The sequence below is a fragment of the Austrofundulus limnaeus genome, unplaced genomic scaffold, assembly GCF_001266775.1.
Source record: "Austrofundulus limnaeus strain Quisiro unplaced genomic scaffold, Austrofundulus_limnaeus-1.0 Scaffold38, whole genome shotgun sequence".
In the NCBI taxonomy this organism is placed as follows: Eukaryota; Metazoa; Chordata; class Actinopteri; order Cyprinodontiformes; family Rivulidae; genus Austrofundulus; species Austrofundulus limnaeus.
In genome coordinates this window covers 1,062,938-1,081,762 of record NW_013952440.1, presented here as the reverse complement: position 1 = coordinate 1,081,762, position 18,825 = coordinate 1,062,938, and the positions used below count along the sequence as shown (strand labels likewise).

The 18,825-nt window shown below is 40.5% G+C and overlaps 1 protein-coding gene across 1 annotated transcript in view; it reads left to right on the top strand.

Moving 5' to 3' along the window:
- LOC106516517 (trinucleotide repeat containing adaptor 6A) overlaps nucleotides 1-18,825 on the top strand; it is a gene marked incomplete at its 5' end in the record, with an annotated part of 35,188 nt that overhangs the window by 10,863 nt on the left and 5,500 nt on the right. The window contains 19 exon segments of the mRNA XM_014006920.1: nucleotides 4,222-4,545; nucleotides 5,599-5,646; nucleotides 6,812-8,770; nucleotides 9,974-10,154; nucleotides 10,243-10,709; nucleotides 10,810-10,938; nucleotides 11,040-11,192; nucleotides 12,566-12,748; nucleotides 12,875-13,035; nucleotides 13,155-13,232; nucleotides 13,524-13,688; nucleotides 14,918-15,061; nucleotides 15,308-15,427; nucleotides 15,785-15,922; nucleotides 16,097-16,174; nucleotides 16,277-16,448; nucleotides 16,539-16,688; nucleotides 17,410-17,580; nucleotides 17,664-17,804. Of these exon segments, the coding sequence (XP_013862374.1) occupies nucleotides 5,601-5,646; nucleotides 6,812-8,770; nucleotides 9,974-10,154; nucleotides 10,243-10,709; nucleotides 10,810-10,938; nucleotides 11,040-11,192; nucleotides 12,566-12,748; nucleotides 12,875-13,035; nucleotides 13,155-13,232; nucleotides 13,524-13,688; nucleotides 14,918-15,061; nucleotides 15,308-15,427; nucleotides 15,785-15,922; nucleotides 16,097-16,174; nucleotides 16,277-16,448; nucleotides 16,539-16,688; nucleotides 17,410-17,580; nucleotides 17,664-17,804 (4,636 nt within the window).

Sequence of the window (18,825 nt, the reverse complement as noted above, 5' to 3'; positions counted from 1 at the left end):
CGTTCAGACTGTCATAAAAAAATCGGATATGAGTCAGATGGGTCAAAAAAATCGGATTTGTCTCGTTCAGACTGTCATAAAAAAATCGGATATGAGTCAGATGGGTCAAAAAAATCGGATTTGTCTCGTTCAGACTGTCATAAAAAAATCGGATATGAGTCAGATGGGTCAAAAAAATCGGATTTGTCTCGTTCAGACTGTCATAAAAAAATCGGATATGAGTCAGATGGGTCAAAAAAATCGGATTTGGGTCGAATTTCCCTGCAGTGTGAATGTAGCCAAAGATTTTCCTCTAAAATCACAGAGTTCTCTGAGTCAGCTTCAGGTGCTTGTAGTTAATCTTAAGTATCTTCTAAATTCAACCAGGTGTTTCAATGCCTTTACAATACACAACAATTATAGTGGAGAAACTTGACAGTTTGGTTAAAAAACAGTAAAAATAAATTGATTTTTTTTCTGTGCAGAGAACTTCTTGTGCTATAATTTTTTTTAATAAGTACATTAGTTGAAAACACTAAAATGACAGAGAGCTGTTTAAATCCCCTTTATCCAGAAAGTTTTCAGTCCTAAGAACACTACAGCTTTAATAAGGTCATGTAGACAGTAGGCTATACTACTATTTAAATTAAAATGCTGGTCCTGTAAGCAGAAAGCTTATGGTCGTTGGATGTTGATTTTTGTTCTCTATTTCAAAGAAGAGGATGAGGAAGAGTCTTACTCAAGCAGCTCCTGAAACGGTTAACCTGCTGACTGTGAACATTTGTATACAGTAAACTTTGTATACAGAACAATATGGGCTACCTATTAAATTACATTTTAATTGAGATTTTTTATTTTTTATTTTTTTGGACAACCAAGATGTTTTGCGGACAACCAGATTAAAATCCTTATGTCTACCCCTGCCTTCACCGATTTAGTTGAATCAAAGTAGAGCTGGGCAATAAATAAACAATATATATCGCGATAGACATGTGATCAATTTCTTTAGAAAATATTTCTGATAGAATGCTGATAGTTTCACTGAACTCCGATACAGAACTGCACAGCATTCTGAGGGATGTAATCAGAGGAAAGGCTTTAACCTATCGACCTCTCATGGCCCAGCTAAGCAAGGTTGGAGGCATTAGTTCACTTCCTTTTTGTTGAGTAACATGCATAGTAGCAGTTTTGTAGTTGGCCACCATGCCTTATAGCTGCTTCAAAATAATGTGGAGTGAAAGGAGAAAATAAGTGCAACAGTTCAAGAGGAAGTTGTGGATAAAATAGGAAAGATCCCTTTTACCTGTTTGGCAGTGTGAATCAGCATTTTTCTCCCGGTCCTTATTTCATATAGGTAAAACAAAAATTTATCATTAATTATCGATATCGACTGATAATGAAATGCTTTTATTATGAAACATTTTTCAGCCATATTGCCTAGCCCTAATCTAAAGTAATGAACTTTTGAGTTGTGCATGTTGTTTCTGAATGCATTTGTTACTTCTAGTAAAGGCAAATGGTCATTCTTTTTTACGCTGCTTTTCCAACTAACCTAGCTGATTCATCCTCGATACACAATATTCCAGTGGTATGAAAAAAATGGTAGGAAAGTTTAGGGCCTTGTTTGTAAAATAACCCATAAGAGTCTTTCATTTTTACTATTTTTCTGTACTGTAAATGACAGACGTCCATTGCCACAGGCACTTATGACAAAGAGGATAGTCAACACATGAAGTCTGTGTAGCTCTGTTCTTCCAGAACATTAATCATTTGTATTATTACACATTGGCTGCTGTTGCACTGTTGAGCCGATGTGACCAAGGGCTTTTTTCAGATATGACACTTATTATTTCAATGATAGAGTTGCTGTTTCTTGAGTATTTCCCTTAAACCCACCTTAGGCGTTCATAAACATGACCAAAAGATTCCGACATGTTTATTTTACAAAACACTAATGTGGAAAGAAGGTGCATCAGGACTGGCTTGAAAGGGCTGGAGGAAAGGCCGGTATGCTTATCAAAAGCACTTAAACAACTAAAACCAGCCAGCATACACAATATAAAAAAACCAGGTCAGTTAGGATTCCCAAAATAATTTTTATTTGTTAATTGCCCAAAGGGAATTTTAGAATTTTAAGTAAAATATAAATGTGCAATGACTAAATATGGTTGTTAACATGAAATGGGCATTATAAAAAAGATAAATGAGAACTAACTTCATATGTGTACCCCACAATTTTTATTATTATTATTATTTTTTAGAATCCTTGATATTAAAAACAGCATTTCGTATCTATAAAACACAAAGCTGTGGTCGACTGCTTAGATTTGTTGGTTTTGGGCATAGAGATTTGGTTTAAACAAGTGGCAAAAATAAATTAAACAAATAAGAAGGAAATAAATACCTCATCTAAAATAGTCATTATGTCCCATGTGGAATTTAAATCTGGGATGCTTCTCTAAAACATATGAAGTCTATTGGCCTTGCAGGTTCTTTTCACAGACCCACACAGTCATGCATTAAACATCCAGCTTTGCCAGTTTTGCCGCTATATGCTACATTACTTATTTATTACAGCAGACATCAACTTTTTTTTATTTTYTTAAGCTGAGTTGTAATCTAAAGGAAAAACAATGTGAAATACTGTTGGTGTCTGTTCCTGGTTTCCTTGCTTACTCGTCTGATCTAGATATGGTATTATAACATCAGTAGTATTGCTCCAGCCTCCTACCTGTATTTAGTTGACWGGTTTAAAATAGCTTCCACAGGGGAGGTCAAAGGTTACGTTTACACTGCAGGCAAATGCGACCCAAATTGGATTTTTTGCCCCATGCGACCCATATCTTATGACCGTCTGAATATGGCAAATAAGATTTTTTTCAAATCCGACCCAGGCCTTTTCAGTATGTGGTACTGAATTTGAWACATATCTGATATTTTTCAAAGCGACTGCAGTGTGAAYGCTCATGTCACATTCCATCAGACTTTTTCATCATTGAGGGATAAGACACTAACCTCGAGTCATCCTGTTTAAATCTGTAGTTCCACATATTTACAGCTCAAAAACATTGTCAACAACATCAGTTTCTTTGTATTTTATACTTTTAATTTTCTATGTCCTGGATAGTATGATAGTAACATCCAGCCTCGGTTGCAGACTGTATCAATCCTAAAATTACTCGGTCGATACTTTTCCAGTTCCTTACTTCATTCTACAAATAAAATGCTGCACCAGACCATCTAGTCAGAGGCAGGTTCAGATATAAACACTGAACTAAACGAGCGTGTCAGATAATTATTTTATCGGCTTTGATTGAACACAATTCAGATTTGACATGCTAAAAGTAGCATGAATGCTAACTCTGTAAMCAAACAAGCCGGCTGAATGAGACATCACATTTTTATCTGCGCATGTATGTCACATCAATGCGGTGTAGAGTTAACACTGGAGTCTGATGGAGGTGACATTTAAAATGTAATTTGAACGTTCACACGATAAAAACATAATTGAGCATTAAGGTGAGCATAACCTCAAGGGTGTGAGGTACTTTTTTGAAGGAAGCCAGTTAGGATTTTTACTATTTAATGAGACATCAAATGATGAAAAGCAATCTGTGTTCATTTAAAAAATACACTAGTTTTTTTTCCCACCATAACTGTTTTCACTGAACTTTATCATAATTTGGTTTTGTGAAGTTGTATTCTTGAAAACTTTGGCATAATTCTTGTAAATGGTGGTCTAAGCCAAACATTCGCCATTGCTTTACTCCAAAAAATAAAATAAAATAAAGACAAAGTAAAATTGTTTTTTTAACTTATTGATACAAGTGACAACACATGGACTGATCACACAGTCCAGAATTGTCCATGCGTCACAAAACCTTTTTTTAAAGGTAAATGCAACCAAGTCTCAATGTGGTGTTTACAACTTCTTCCGTAAAAATACTATACCATACAATTCAGCAACATGGCCATCCAAGRGGCTGTACAATAAAACAAACATCAGACACAAGATAAAATACATAAATCTACAGAAGTACAAAAAATATATAGATCATTTAAATATATTTATGAAACACTTGAGTTTGACAGATGTTTTAAATATACTGTATAATTGCTTCAGAAACTTGTGTTTGTCTACGTTGATGGGTAATGTTATACATTTAATTGTTAAAACTGATATTACTGATCATTTCTATAAAATAAACTAACAATACTCTTGTTTTTTTCCTTCTTCTGCAGTGCCAGAGCATACTACATCAAGACAGTCCTGAATCTGTACCACATCCCCCTTTCCCCCACCCAAGTTAAATGTACACACACACACACACATACAAATCTACACACTCATACAGTCCTCAGCAATGCCAAGAGAGGCTGATCAGCCTGCTGCCTGCTCTGACAAGACCTGTCTCCTCACCTCACACCCTTGAGGTTGTGCTCACCAAGCGCCGACCTTTGACCTCCCCTGTGTAAAGCTGGGAACCAAAGGTCACCTGTTCTGCACTGAAGCCAGGGACGCCCTCCTGACCAGCCAGGAGCTGCTGCCACCAGTGTCATTCAAAGGTAAATGGTGAAAAGAAAAAAGAAAATTCAGTCTGTTTTCTTACCTGCAGTATGTCATTGACGAGAAGAGCTCGGGCCAAATTTTTAACTTGCTGTAAGTATTAACAGGTGTGTCTAAAAAGTTCTCAATACATGTTTAAATCAGTCCACASTGGTCAGAACCAGAATCAGGTTTATTGGCCAGTATGTTAACACACACACACAAGGAATTTGCTGTTTAGTACATCCGTCCGGAGAGAAACACAAACATGGGAGAAYGAATRTCCACGGTCATTCGCAACAACGTGCGCTACCTTACAGTTTAGAATACACACACAAGGAAGGATGAGTTTAAAAAAGAGCTTTGGTTTTGTGTTTTTTACACAAACACACGAGCATCACACAAAAACCACTCACGACAGAAGCAGCTGAGCAGGGGGGGGGGCAAAAATGGACGGGGGAAGGGATGCAAAGGAACCATTGACATCGAGGACAAAGTGCCGGGATCCAATCAGAGACCTTCAGAGTCCAACCAGCTGTTGAATGATCTAAATCTGATTCCTAAGGCGTTAGGAATTTAAAAAGATAATTGTCACAGAATATTTGGAGGGTTATAGCATTGGAGTGTCATTCAGGGGTTAAAGAGTAAAGCACTTTGGGCTGAAGGGATAAACATTCTTATTTGACAGTAAGTTCAGCTAAGAGTGGCAATGTGTGGCCCATAAAACAACTTGATGATTTTTCAGAAACTCTTTATTTAAGTAAAAGCCTTTTAATTGGTTTTATTTCATAAACTAAGTAAGCAGATGAGATTTAGTTCCAGAAAATACTAATGCACTTATTCTAGCAAACCCTTCTTTTGATCTTGTCTGCCTTTTTAAAGTCCTCTTATTTTCTTTTGTTAGCTTGATTCTCATTGGATCGACCTCTTATTCCAACTACTTCTAACCTTTTCCCACTTTGTTTTCTTTCTCTATCTCTATCTCTATTCAAGTCTTGACAGTCTCCCACTTTGTTTTCTTTCTCTTTCTCTATCTCTATTCAAGTCTTGACAGTCTCCCACTTTGTTTCCAGGCATGGCTCCCATTCGGGATTCCGTCAGCCATTCCCCTAATCAAACAGGTGACAACAAAATGCCTTCTTGTTTACTCTCCTTCTGCATTTACTTCTTCCTCAAAGTGTCTTACTTTGGCTCTTTGCTTAGAAATTTTCAAACTTTGGCTTTGACTAGGAACACTTATCACTGTGACATAGATGAATGGGCGAGAATATTGATAAACACAAAGTTTCAATAATCATACATCACACCTTTCGTACTTTACCTGAAAATCTAGTTGGTCTGTTTTTTTTTAGATCATCTTGTAGGATAATTTAAACTGAATTAACTTTGATGTTGGGCAGTGTACTTGCTGTTGTAAAAACTATTTTATTAAAAGCTGCTTCATTAAGTAGCTCTAATGTCAAGTTTCATGTTTTAAATTTAGCTTTCCACTTCAAACAAATACGAGTTTCTACAGTCAGGATGTTGTGTCAATAGCAGAGATTRGGTAAAACAGATCACTCCAGTGTTTGGAATTGCTTTTGTTGCCAAATGAGTGTGCRTTTACAAAAGGGAAACCTGATTGGAAGGGATCTTGTAAGGTCTTATTTTAGAAACAAACCAGGTCTGAATACCAGTGATCTCAGACAGTTACCATACTAAATGCCTCTGCCTCATCTTCTCTGTCAAACTCTGTCGTCAGTTCCTTCATTCTCCCTGTTTTCCTACTCTGTAATATCCCTCCTGTCACTTCATCTCCTCTCCTACTGACAGTCGTTGTCTGCCTCATTGCATCTTGGTTAATGGCCTTGGCATGAATCAGAGTCCTCCTGTGGTGACAAATTGGTGGCAGCTGCGTCCAGCTCAGGCCTGGCAAAAAATAATAAAAAATACAATGTCAAACAGTTGGCAAGCTGAACTTGGGGGAGAAATGGTACAACGTTAGTGTGAATGAAGAATTTGATGGTGTGTATCCAAAGGATCTTGTWTAGTAAATGGAATGTAATATACTACTGGTAACTTCAGACTCTTTTTTTTTTTAATTAAAACATAATGAATTGCTTCTGTTGGATGGTGTGACATTTTAAAGGACGGTTCAAATTTATTTGTAGTTTTGATTAATTATTATCAGTGGAGATGGCAATCTCGGTTTAGAAAACCAGAAGCATTTGGAGCCCTTTTATCATTTAAAAACAAAATAAGTGTGTTTGTCAAACCTAACACTTTATGCCCATCTATTTGTTCCAGGTTTGGAGCATCCAGGATTGGATTCACAGTATGAGCCTTCCCCCTGGTCCTCTGGCTCCCCCTGCAGCAGTGACAGCAACAGCAACTGGGGCAAAGTCCTAGTCGACGGAAGTACCGACAAATCCAATAACGCTTGTTCAACCAGCTCCTCTGTCTGGCCTCCCTCCTCCTCATCATTTTCTTGTTCCTCCTCGTCCTCTTCTGGCTGTGGTTCAGGATCAGATCCTGAACTGGCATCAGAATGCATGGATGCAGATTCTAACTCCTCAGTCAGCTCAGAGAAGAACCTCGGCACTGTTGCTGCAACTACAGTAATGATGATGTCAGCAAATGCTTCTTCCTCAGTGTCCTCTGCAGCTTCTTCGCACTCCTCCACTTTGGGGACTTCCACCATGATGGTCGGTGTAACTGTGAATGGAGATGGCAACAATCAGGTTGGAGGTGTGGGAACCATCAGCAGTGCAAATAATGGAAATATTACTGGATCCTCACACTACTCCATGGCTGGGCCCAACAGTATTGGCAGCAATAACATGAGTAACCACAACAAGTTAGTCAGCAGCAGTTCTGTATGGGGCACCCAGTCAGGCAGCAACATGAATACCACTGGTGGGAGTAACCCCTATATCAATGGGTCAAACCCAAACCTTTTAAACCCAAATGCCAACCACGGTGCCTGGCCACAGAACCCAACCCCAAGCCCAGTGTGCCAGGGCCAACGGCCTCCACAAGCTCCGGTGATTAGTTCCAAACTGAGTACGGTTCCTCAGCAGGGGTCTATGCTGGGCTGGGGTAGCATGGCAGCTCCAGACATCAGTATGATGGAAGACACTGAGGTGAATGATGGTACATCAAGCAGCAAGGTGATAGGAGGCAGCAACAATGGCAATAGTGGTCTGCAACCTACCAACCTTAACACTGAATCCAATGGACCAAATAACACTATCATGATGAATACTACTACTACTTGCACCACAATGACCTCTAGTGCACCAGACTCTACCACCTCAGCCCACCTCAGCGGGGATTGTTCCTGGGGTTCTGTTGGAGGAGGAAATGGTGGACCACTGGCTAATGGAAACCCCTCGTTAGCTCCCCAGCACCCTCAAGGAGAGTCAGGGGGTACTGGGTCCTTTGGTACACCTTGGGGCACAGCTACCTACCCTGTAGACAAGGCCCCCTTAAATGCAGACACTGTGAACCCCCAAATCTCCTCTACTGCTGCTTTCAAAAGTAATAATAACCACAACAACACTGGGGCCCCACAATGGGACCAAGGGCCCACTAATACCACAAACCAGCCTCAGAGTAACTTGTCCTGGAATGTTGGCCTTAATCAAATTTCAGGCTCTACAGCCCCAACATCAGGAAATGGAAACCAAACTACTATGGGTCCTCCAGCAGGGATACCTCGCCCTTGGGGAAGCAGTGCATCCTCTTCTTCCTCCTCCTCATCGTCATCTTTTACATCTAACAGCAAAATGTCCAACGGTGAATGGGGCTCAGCAACTCCTTTCAACAACAATTCAGATGCTGGAAGTCAAAAAGGAAGTTCTGCCAACAATGGGTGGAAGAGCCTAGAGGATGATGCCATGGGCATGGGAGGGGGTAATGGTGGAAGTGTTTCTGGAGGCTGGGGTCGCTCTGGAGGAAGTGAAGGAAGCGCTGAGAGTTCTGGAGGTAAATCCAGCTCAGACAGAGACATCAACCAGTCTAAAGGAGGAAACCGTAGGAAGATTATCCCTAGCCCAGCAGTACTACCAACACTGGCCCGGGCTGATGTAGATCCAAGGGTTTTGTCCAACTCGGGATGGGGACAGACGCCCATACGGCAGAACACCATCTGGGATGTGAATTCTCCTGCAATCAAGGATCCCAGAAGCGAGGAAAGAAAACCGAGAAGTGTAGGCTCCGGATGGGGCTCAGCAGCAACGGCAGCTCCCTCCCAGACTTCTGGAGGTAAGCATATAACATTTGCAGAGCATAATGTTTGGTAGAGCCAGGATATGAAGAATGCCTAATGTGTGTTTGTGTTTTTTTACTTTTTCTAATTTGGAAATTGTTCAAGCTTAAGTTATTGTTTAAGGGGCAGATGTGGGATTTTTTCTTCTTTCTCTACCCTTTTCATTTGGTATACTTAATATACTGTATTTATTCAAGTATAATACGTAAAATTTAATCCATAAAATCATGCACAAAGTTAGGGGGTAGTACTATACTCAGATAAATATTTTTGCTGATGTATTTTAACAGAAATATCGGCCTCATTCACAAAATCCCTTAGTCCGGAAATGCAACCATGTCGTAAAAAGCGCTTGAAGCGAGCTTACCTCTAACACTCCTTTGTGCCTTCGAGCGAGATAGTAACAGATCCAAGCAGGCAACATGATGTGAAAAAAAAAAGAAAAAAATGCAGTCTTGCATAACAAACTAATGATATTAATGTGCGACCAGGCTGCTCCTGGAACAACAACAAACATGTTCGGCTGTAATGGCTGCCGTCTACCGCTGTTCTGTAAAAGTTGGTCTACCCGAAAAGTTTCTCCACCTGAGGGGGCGCTCGGGAGACAGGATGAAATTGTTATTGAGTGGGATTCTGATGCCTTTACTACAGAGGAGGAATACCATAAACTTTTAATGATACTGATGATGGTGAGCCTGATTTTGWAGGCTTTGATTCAGCTTCATCCACACTTGTTARAGCCACATAGCTCTRTCTGTTTGTTAGACCACACCAGTTAACAAATGAGCATTGATAGCTTTTGTTGTAGTTATACATTTGTTGTTGTGTACCTTTTTAGTACATATGTTGTTAAAATGAAATCAAAAACTGATACAACAGTCAAATGATAATTTTATATATATATATATGACTGCAAAGGCTGAACAATCCTGAAGTCCAAATGAAATTAGAGGTAGTATCAGAATTGAATTTTTTTGTGCTTTTTAGGCTAAAAATAGGGGGTGTCGTATTTCACATGAGATCGTATTATACAYGACTAAATATGGTAATCCATTTTTTGTAATGTATCTCTTTGTTTTATACCTTTTCATGAACGAAAAATAAACTGGAACTTATCTTTGATGTGATAATACTGTATTAAAAAAACACATTAAACAACTAAGAAACAAGTAAATTAGTCATATTTTATGTGCTTGCAGGTTGGGGGGTTGGGCCAAGCAGCTCAGGCTCAGAGAGTGGTTCTGGCTGGGGAGAACAGAGACAAACATCTAGGTGGGAAAKTAAAGGACCCTCTAACGAAGGAAGTGGAAATAGTGGCTGGGATGATGAAACCAGTTACAAGAGTAGTAACACCTGGAACAACAACATTAAAGAAGACAGGTAATGATTGGTTTTAAAATTTTATTTCTGATATATTTTAATCTGTTTTTCCTTTATTTTTTTAAGTTTACCAACCCTCTTTTTGTAGGTCCTCTACATGGACTAATGCACCTAAAATGCAGCAGGGCTGGGGTTCCAATAGTGGGAATGGAAATGAAACTTGGGGTGGTGATGGTTCAAGACCAGGGGCCAGCAACCACTGGGGGGAACCTCAAAAAGGTGCGGGCTCAGCGGGCTGGGATAGCGACAGCGACCGGTCTGGCTCTGGATGCTGGAGCGAGCAAGGTCGAACCAACACTAGCAGCARTAACACCTGGGTAAGCAGCGGGGGATCAAATACTCCAGACCAGAGCACTCCAAACCCTGGCTCCAACTGGGGAGACACTGTCAACAAACCCAGTCCTCAGAGTAACAATCAAGGCTGGGGTGAGCCCATGAAGAACAACCACGGTTCTCAGAATTGGGCCGAGTCCAACTCTAAACCCTCTAATGAGTGGGGGAAAGGTCCTGAATCAAACATGTCGAGAGGCAATCCAAGCTCCAACAAGCCTACAGGTACATATCTGGGCAGTAGTTGTTTTTTACTTCTCTTTATATTTAATGAGTTTTTTAACTTTCTGACTCATCTAATGCTATTCTTTTGTTCACATTTCAGGCTGGCTGGGGGGGCCCATGCCCATGGGTCAGAAAGAGGAAGTTGCAACTGGATGGGAGGAACCTTCTCCAGAGTCCATTCGTCGGAGAATGGAAATCGATGATGGAACTGCAGCTTGGGGGGATCCTGGTAAACACAACCTCAGATGCTATTCTTAACAGCTTGAGATTTGTAATCGAAAAAAGGTATTTTTGAGTTAATTTCTCCAATTTGTTTTGCTTAATGTGCAGGTAAATACAATGGTGGATCTGTCAACATGTGGAACAAGACTACTCAGTCGGATCAGGAGGCCACGGGTCCATCCTCTCAGAGCCAATCCCACCCAGCACACAACTCCACTCAGCCTATGCAGCATATTAACCAGGATAAAAGCAGCAGTTCAGGTATGTTTTGTATATGTGAACGTGCATGAAAAAAGGGATGGCAGGCTGGCAGGCAGGCAGGCTGGCACTCACACTCAAATGCATACAACGCCACACACAATTTTCAGAGGGTTAAAATCAAGCCTGTACAGCCAGCCAGTCCTCTGTCTCCTTGCTGTGCCTCAGGGCTTTTTGTAAAGCCGGTTGAGTCATTCCTCTGGAATGCTAAGAGCATCAATGTTTCCTTTTCTCTCATTCACCTTTTTTCCCTCTTTGCTTTCTTTTGCTCGCCCACCATTTGCACAAGAAACACACACTTTTGTTGGGTTTCAGTAGAATAGAGCAAGAGGGACCATGAGTGGCAGTTTTTTGGGGGGTAATGGTGGAAATGGTTTTCAGTGTAAGATTGGAAAACTAAGCAAGGAAGCTGTTCTTTAGAGAGGCCCTGAGGAGTAGCAGTGCAGGGATGAGGTTGTTCTTCAGGGCTCATTGTGTAGTGAACTAAATGAAGCAGCTACGTGAGCCCTAGAAAGGAAAAGGTTGGACAAACCACCCAGCTCCTGCTCTGGAAAACATTCCTGGCTTTGTGAATCACTGGTTAATGTGTTTGTATTTTTGTGTGAGCTGAACGTTCTGTAAAGACAGACCTTGTGGAAAAAAGAGTACCAGGTCTAAGGTGTTTACTTTTAGTCTGAGATATCTAAAAATATATCTTGGATCAGTTAAAGCAGTAACAGGAAATAAATTTAAAGGAAGAGGTTGAAGATTATACATTTTAAYTGTGTGTAAAGAAGTGTATTTCTGTCAACATWAAAGTGGATAAATTTCCTCTAGGTTTAAGACTTTTATCTTAGTTTGTTTATTTYTGTGCATTCTTGGTCATGCTGTTGTGTACTTGTGGACGTGCATGCGAGACYAGATCTGGAGCCCATCCCATGATCAGTCCTATTTTTACAGGGAAGTATCCCTGGCATCTCACAAGACTCCCCCTGTGGAGGGAGAAAGTGGCAGGTTTGGGTGGTCAGCTGCAACTCGAGCCTTTTGAATGTGAGCACACAATTTCAGGGATACACTTACACTTGGTCCTGGGGCTTCAAAGGTTAAATATTCAAATAAACACTTACATAACCAAAGTGACGCTCCGTTTCACAGGGACAMGAGTGTAATCTTCAATTCAAGGAGAATAAGAACATCTACATTAGGACCAAAGGTTTTTCTAAGTATGGAGGACAGACACTGACATAATTAAAATTAATTAAAAGGTCCTCCATGTTGAAGTGTTATCAGTGTCACGAAAGCAAAAAGATTAAATTCCCACCAAATATCAGCTATGTCTGATCTACTTAAGTGCACACTTTAGAGCTCATACCATGATTCAAATGTGTTTCCTGCAGGATGGGGTGAGCCTTACCCCCAGCAAAAAGAGTCTTCATCATGGGGGGAGCCTACAGCTGGCCCACCTGTGACAGTGGACAATGGGACATCTGCCTGGGGGAAGCCCATGGACAGCACTGCTGGCTGGGATGAGCCCAGCAGGGACAGCAGAGATTCTGGCTGGGGCACCCAAAACAAACCTGGTAGGTGGACCCAAGAACACGTTTTATGAGAAATGGTTTTGAGTGAAGATTTTTCTTTYAGACAGAAGTTACAGTATTAAATGTGTTCTGCTTCTACATCTCTGCCTCCATCCTTATTATCTTCAGCTCCTAAGCCCATGGAGACGTGGTGTGGCGACGATGCGTCCATGAGCAACAGCTGGGATCAGGAAGAAGAGGTGGAGATCGGGATGTGGAGCAACAGTCAGCAGGACAACAGGTCTCACGACCAAAACACCTGGAACTACAAGAATAAAGGCTCCAACAAGGTTTGTTCTCCACAATCTCCACATCTGAATATGTCAAACATGATTCGGACATTTCATCCAGATTGAGACGGATCAGTTTTATGTTTTGTTGACGTTATTTTTTTGTTGTCTGTTTTAAGATGAACAAACCAGTCAACAAACAGGAAGAACCCTGGATGAAACCTTTCATGAACCAGTTCAACAACATGAACTTCTCTGTGAGTACTCTTTTCAGGTCAATGATTTTAAATAGTTTTTTATGTCAGGATTTTTTTTATAAAATCAAAAACATTTAAAAAGGATGAAAGGTAAACGTGTTGAATGACGGCAGCACAGCTTCTCTCAGAAATCATTACCTAATTTCCCTCTGGGATCAATAAAATATTTTTGAATTGAACTGAATGAGTTGAAGGCATCCAAACATTTGACTTGCTGTAAATGAACACTTTTTTTCTAGCTGTTGGGGTTTTCCTGATTCCTGTTAACTTTTCTTGTGTTTGAACTTGCAGAGAGATTCTCCTGATGATCCCATGAAGGCAGCAGGAATGGTGACAGACAGACGGATGGACATGAGCAATATGGGAGACTTCAATGGTGTGGTGGGGAAGAACCTGGGGTCCCGACACCAGTTCCACAAGGATTCTGCCATGGATCGCAGTTCTTACTTTGACAAGGTAAACAGACCCGGACAGTTTCACTGCCTATTTAGAGCTGAAGTCTTTAGTTGGCAAATGTCTAGTTGGAGGTGATTTCTCATCTCACCTACACCCCTTTGTGGTTGTTTTAAGTAACTGCATGTGTGCTTTTTGTAAAGAGATGTCTTTCACTTGTATCTTGCTGAACAGAGCTGTGCCAGTCAAACCGTGCTGTAGAGGCGCTAGTGGAAAATAAATGTAAAATATTGTTTCAGCCTGAAAACCAAACAGAATGCTCCACTTAAATAAGTAGTAGACCTGTCATTAAACAGTAAACCAATTAATCAAATGAGATTGATCAATTTTATTTGCCTGCTTGCCTGTTTTGTTTTTTTCTTGTTTTGTGTCTCCGTCATTTCTACTCTAGCATAGGGAGGAGTGAACTCAGATGTCAGGTATTTGCCAGGTGCATGTTCTCGTAACCTCTGTAGCGTGAGAGCCTTATGAACAGGCACTTAGTTAGATGAGCACCGTCGGTTTTCCAGCGCCACCTTTTAGCTGGCGATGCCTCAGGATTTCCTCAGGGCACCGTGCCGAACCTTGGGTTCACCGATTTATTTATTTATTTGTTTGTTTGTTTGTTTTGACTAATTAAATTTCAGACACTTCCTTAAACTTTGTGAGCAGTGTGGTGGGTGACCACAGTTCGTAAGCAGGGCAGAGATCATTATATTAGCTTAAAATGGTCTCCAAACAATATTATTGTTTATGGCAAAAATTTCTGAGACAATCTGTTGTCCAGCAGAATTTGTTATTGTGATAGGCCTACTAAGTAGTAGTTGGTATTTTTACAAAGGTGTCAAGCAATCCATAGTGATAATTTGGTAATTCTTTACAAGCTGCCTCAAGTTTAGCTTTGCTGCTTTTGCTTTAGCACTGCTGCTGCATACTTTATTCTTTTGTTTCTAACGTCTTGTTCACCTGAACAACTTCTCTACTTCTAACTGCTCACGCCTTTTTCCATTTCATTAGTTTATCCCCTCTCTTCTGTGATTGTGTTTTACTTTATTACAATATTTTCCCCTGCAGGTTCTCTTATTTCCTGTTTCTTTTTCGCTCTTCCTCCTTCTCTTTGCCTTCTTATGCAAAATTAATTATTTTCTTTTCTTGTCTCCTTCCCTCTCTGTGCTTGTTTGGCTGGCGCTGTGCTTCCTGTCCTTTTGTGCTTGCCGTCCCTCTGCTGCATACCCCGGCTTTTGCTTCTGCAGCTTTCTGCCTATGATCGCCCAGCTTCTGATGAGCTCTCCTCCAGTCAAAGCATGAGCCTTTCCCTTAGCAATTCTGCTCAGCCAGTCTCCTGTGTCAGTTCTGGGCCAACCTTGTCCCACTCTAGTTCTGGGGCTGCTCCACAGGTGAGTCTGGAAGGATGAAGATCAGGCTTGTCTTTTGGTCTTGAGCCTGTAGTCTCACTCTGACACATCTAAAGAACTGCCTAAATAAAAATAGGCGGTATTGTATAATATTTTCAAGCTTAAAAATACATATTATTTATGTTTATAGTTTCCAAATAATTTACTCCAAACCTATATTAACAATGTTGAGGGAAATGTTGTAACTTGTTAAACTTGTAATTATTTTTCTGTGTGATTTTTCTTTAGAATGTAAACCCTATGTTGGGCGGCAGTAGCGTAGCACAGGGCCGTGGCGGCCCCCAATCCCAACCCCCACCTCAACCCAATCTTCGTAACCAAGTGCCTCCACCCATCCTGCCCTCTCAGGTAGCATAGAAACCTCCACGAAATACTGTTTTCTCTGTATTTATTGATCATTTTTGTAGAAAATATTTTGTTTAGACTAATATTGATGTAAAAACTTGAGTATTTTCAGAGATTCATTTACAGCGTAGCCACGATTTGTGTTTTTTCATACATCCAAGCAGCTTTTGTTTTGGTTTAGTAAAATATTTGATTTCTGAAATTGTTCAGTGCTGTTTTTAATTCTTTTGATTCATAGTTGCTGCTTAATGTGATTGTCAGACATGAGGGAAAATAAAACACTACAGATCAAACAGCGTTAAACCGAGTAGAATCTGAAGACCCAAACTGCTTTGAAACTTAAATCTTGTTTCTGTGCAGGTGCCCCCGTCCTTGTTGAAGTACCCAGGAGCTAACAGTAGTCTGACATCGCTGTTTGGTCCTCAGCAGGTGGCTATGCTCAACCAACTGTCCCAGCTCAACCAGCTATCGCAGCTCAACCAGATCAGCCAGTTGCAGGTAGGGAACAAAAAAATAAATAAACTAACTTACATCCAGATATTGTCAAAATATGTGAACTGCATTCGTACTGCATTTTAATGATCAGTGTGGTAAATGTTCCCTGTTTCTATAAACTCTGATCAAAATATATGGCTACAGTTTTAATTTTTGTAAAACATTTTCTGTCCACAGCGTCTTCTCCTTCAGCATCAGCAGCAACAGAAGGTTCAAAACCAGAGAGCCATGCCTGTGGGTCGTCAGAACGATCAGGTGTGGGTCCAGTAATTCTGATAAATTTTACTTCGCAGTGCTACAGCAGTCGCATGGGCCTAAGTTGTCATTTCTTTATTTTATTATTTTCTTTTTCCCCAGACGCGTCCCATTGGTTCATCCCCATCGATGATGCAGCCGCCGCGACACCTGGACCCCTCCCTGATGAAGCAGGCCCTGCCACACAAAACATACCCTGATAGCTACTTGTCCCAGAATCCCCCTGAGATGCAGAAGGATTCTGCCACCATCGGATCCTTCAACTTCCCTTTAAGTACGTTAAATAAAAGCGGTCAGGCTTTATTTCATGACCTAGCCATTAGATTCAGTTGAGGCTGACTTCTTATCTTCTGTTCATTTGTAGGCTTGAACTCTAACCTGAATGTATCCCTGGACATGGGTGTTGGTGGTGGAAGCAGTAGTAGTGGTGGAGCTGTGAACTACAAAGAGCCACCCCAGTCCAGACTGAAGAAACTTTGGGCTGCTGACCCTCTGGAGCAGAACAGCAAACCTGGTATGTTAGACAACAGTTTCTCTGTAGTAGGCTTAATGCAAACATGTTTGCTGTTAAATATGTGACCCATCACATCGAAACGAGGATTAAGTCTAAAAGTTGTATGTGGAGAAATAGGCAGATATAGTGTTTTGATTAAAACGCTTGTAAAAATAACATTTTATCAAAATATAACTAATAAATGTGTTATCAATGTATCATTTCAGTGAACAGAAAAAAAAAATTTTTTGAAGCACCTTCTTGAGTTRTAGCAACCAGAAACCAGATTTTGAGGAAAAATGCCTTAAAATGTTGAGATTTTCACTGTAAGCTATCAAAGCTTTTGTTTCTTTTCAGCTGGAAAATCTCAGTATTCAAATACTATTTGAGGTTTCTTTTTTCAAATGACATAAAAAAATCCTCATTAAAATTACATAAAATTAGGATTTAGACCAAATATTTATGTATTGTTGTAACAAACAAGACAAATTAACTATCTCTGGTTCTACTAATGATATCAGGATGATCTAAGTATCAAAATGTAGCTTTTAAAGTCAGGAATCTGAAATATGATGAGGTCATTTTGAACTAATTTGACTTAAACCTCATTTCGAGGTGATGGGTCACATATATACGTTTAATCCATTACATATCAAAGTATGTTTGGATAAATTATTTGGAGCTGTTAAATTGTGTGTTTTCCTTTTAATAGACTTGTGTGCATGCTGTGTTCGGCCCACAGGTGCTATGTCGTCTGGCCTGCGTCTGGAGGACTCTCCCTTCTATGATTTCCTGTCTCCTGGTCCGTCTCCCCTGAGTCCTCCCGGCCAATCAATGGGCTCTGTGGGCGATGGTTGGCCGCCCCGTGCCAACTCCCCCCCACCCCACGGAAACACTGTCACTTGGCCCCCAGGTACATGCGCTTTTCAGATTCACAAACAGCTTCCAGCGGTTTGCTTTGAAAACTGCTAATTGCTTCTGGGTTCTTGTTTGCAGAGTTCCGGCCCGGGGAGCCTTGGAAAGGTTACCCCAACATTGACCCTGAGACTGACCCTTATGTGACCCCCGGAAGTGTCATCAACAACCTCTCCATCAACACCGTCCGCGACACAGACCACCTCAGGGACAGGAACAACGGTAAAAGACTGGTTGCTGAAAAAAAATGTTGAACTAGTGTAGGGATGGGTACCTTTGACATTTGAATCCATTCGGTACCAATATCTGGTACGGTACCAATATTCGGTACTTTGTGTGTGTGTTGTTTTTTAATAATAAACTTTTTTTAAACATATTTCTCAATATATAACATTTAACAAATATCAAGACAACATCCAACTCTTTGTATTGTAACATCAGTTGTGTAACTTGTTTCTTTAAAGTGAAAACTCTTGAAAACAACAAGACTGTTTTGTCTTATTGCACAAATTAAAATCCAGCTCCACGTATTTCTATTGATGTCATTTCCCAGCTAGAAAAATTGTGTGATGGAGATCCATGGAAGGCAAATAAGTTTAAATCAAATAAGCAAAAGAGGATGGAGTTAAAATAAATAAAAGTTATTCAAGCTGCGTTTTGAGCATCCAAAACACGTCCAACACTTTACTTGGCTGCTTGTGCTCTTTCAGGTCAGACGTGTTCGGACTGTCGGCAAGTACCTCTGTTGTTTTCCACTTCCGGTCTCTGTTTAATGGTGGATGAAATAAAGAAAGTGGCTGTACTTTATTTTACTTTGAGCAAGCAAACGTCGTGTTCACAAGATAATTAATCCAGCAGATAATTCAGAGACGGTCTGTTCGGCAAGTTTCACTCCAGGAGCTGCGAGGCTTTCAAGCTAAGTTCAGACCGAGCTGTTTACTGAACCAGTGGCTGCTGACGTCATTACGCTCTTGCGCGATGCTGTGTTCATGACAAGCATGGAAAATCTCCCACTCTTACGCCAATACAGTCACAATGATGCGTTTAGGTACCGAAACATGGTACCCTTTGATGTTACGTGAATAGGTCCTAAGTAGTACTGACAGAATTCCGTCTGTACTTAAAAAAGTATCGAATTCGGTACTAGGAATGCGCGAAATAAAGGATATAGGGTAGAAACGATATAAATTTGTCCTATGATAGAGATCTGTAGTCTATCGGCCAACCACGCAATTCTTTTTGA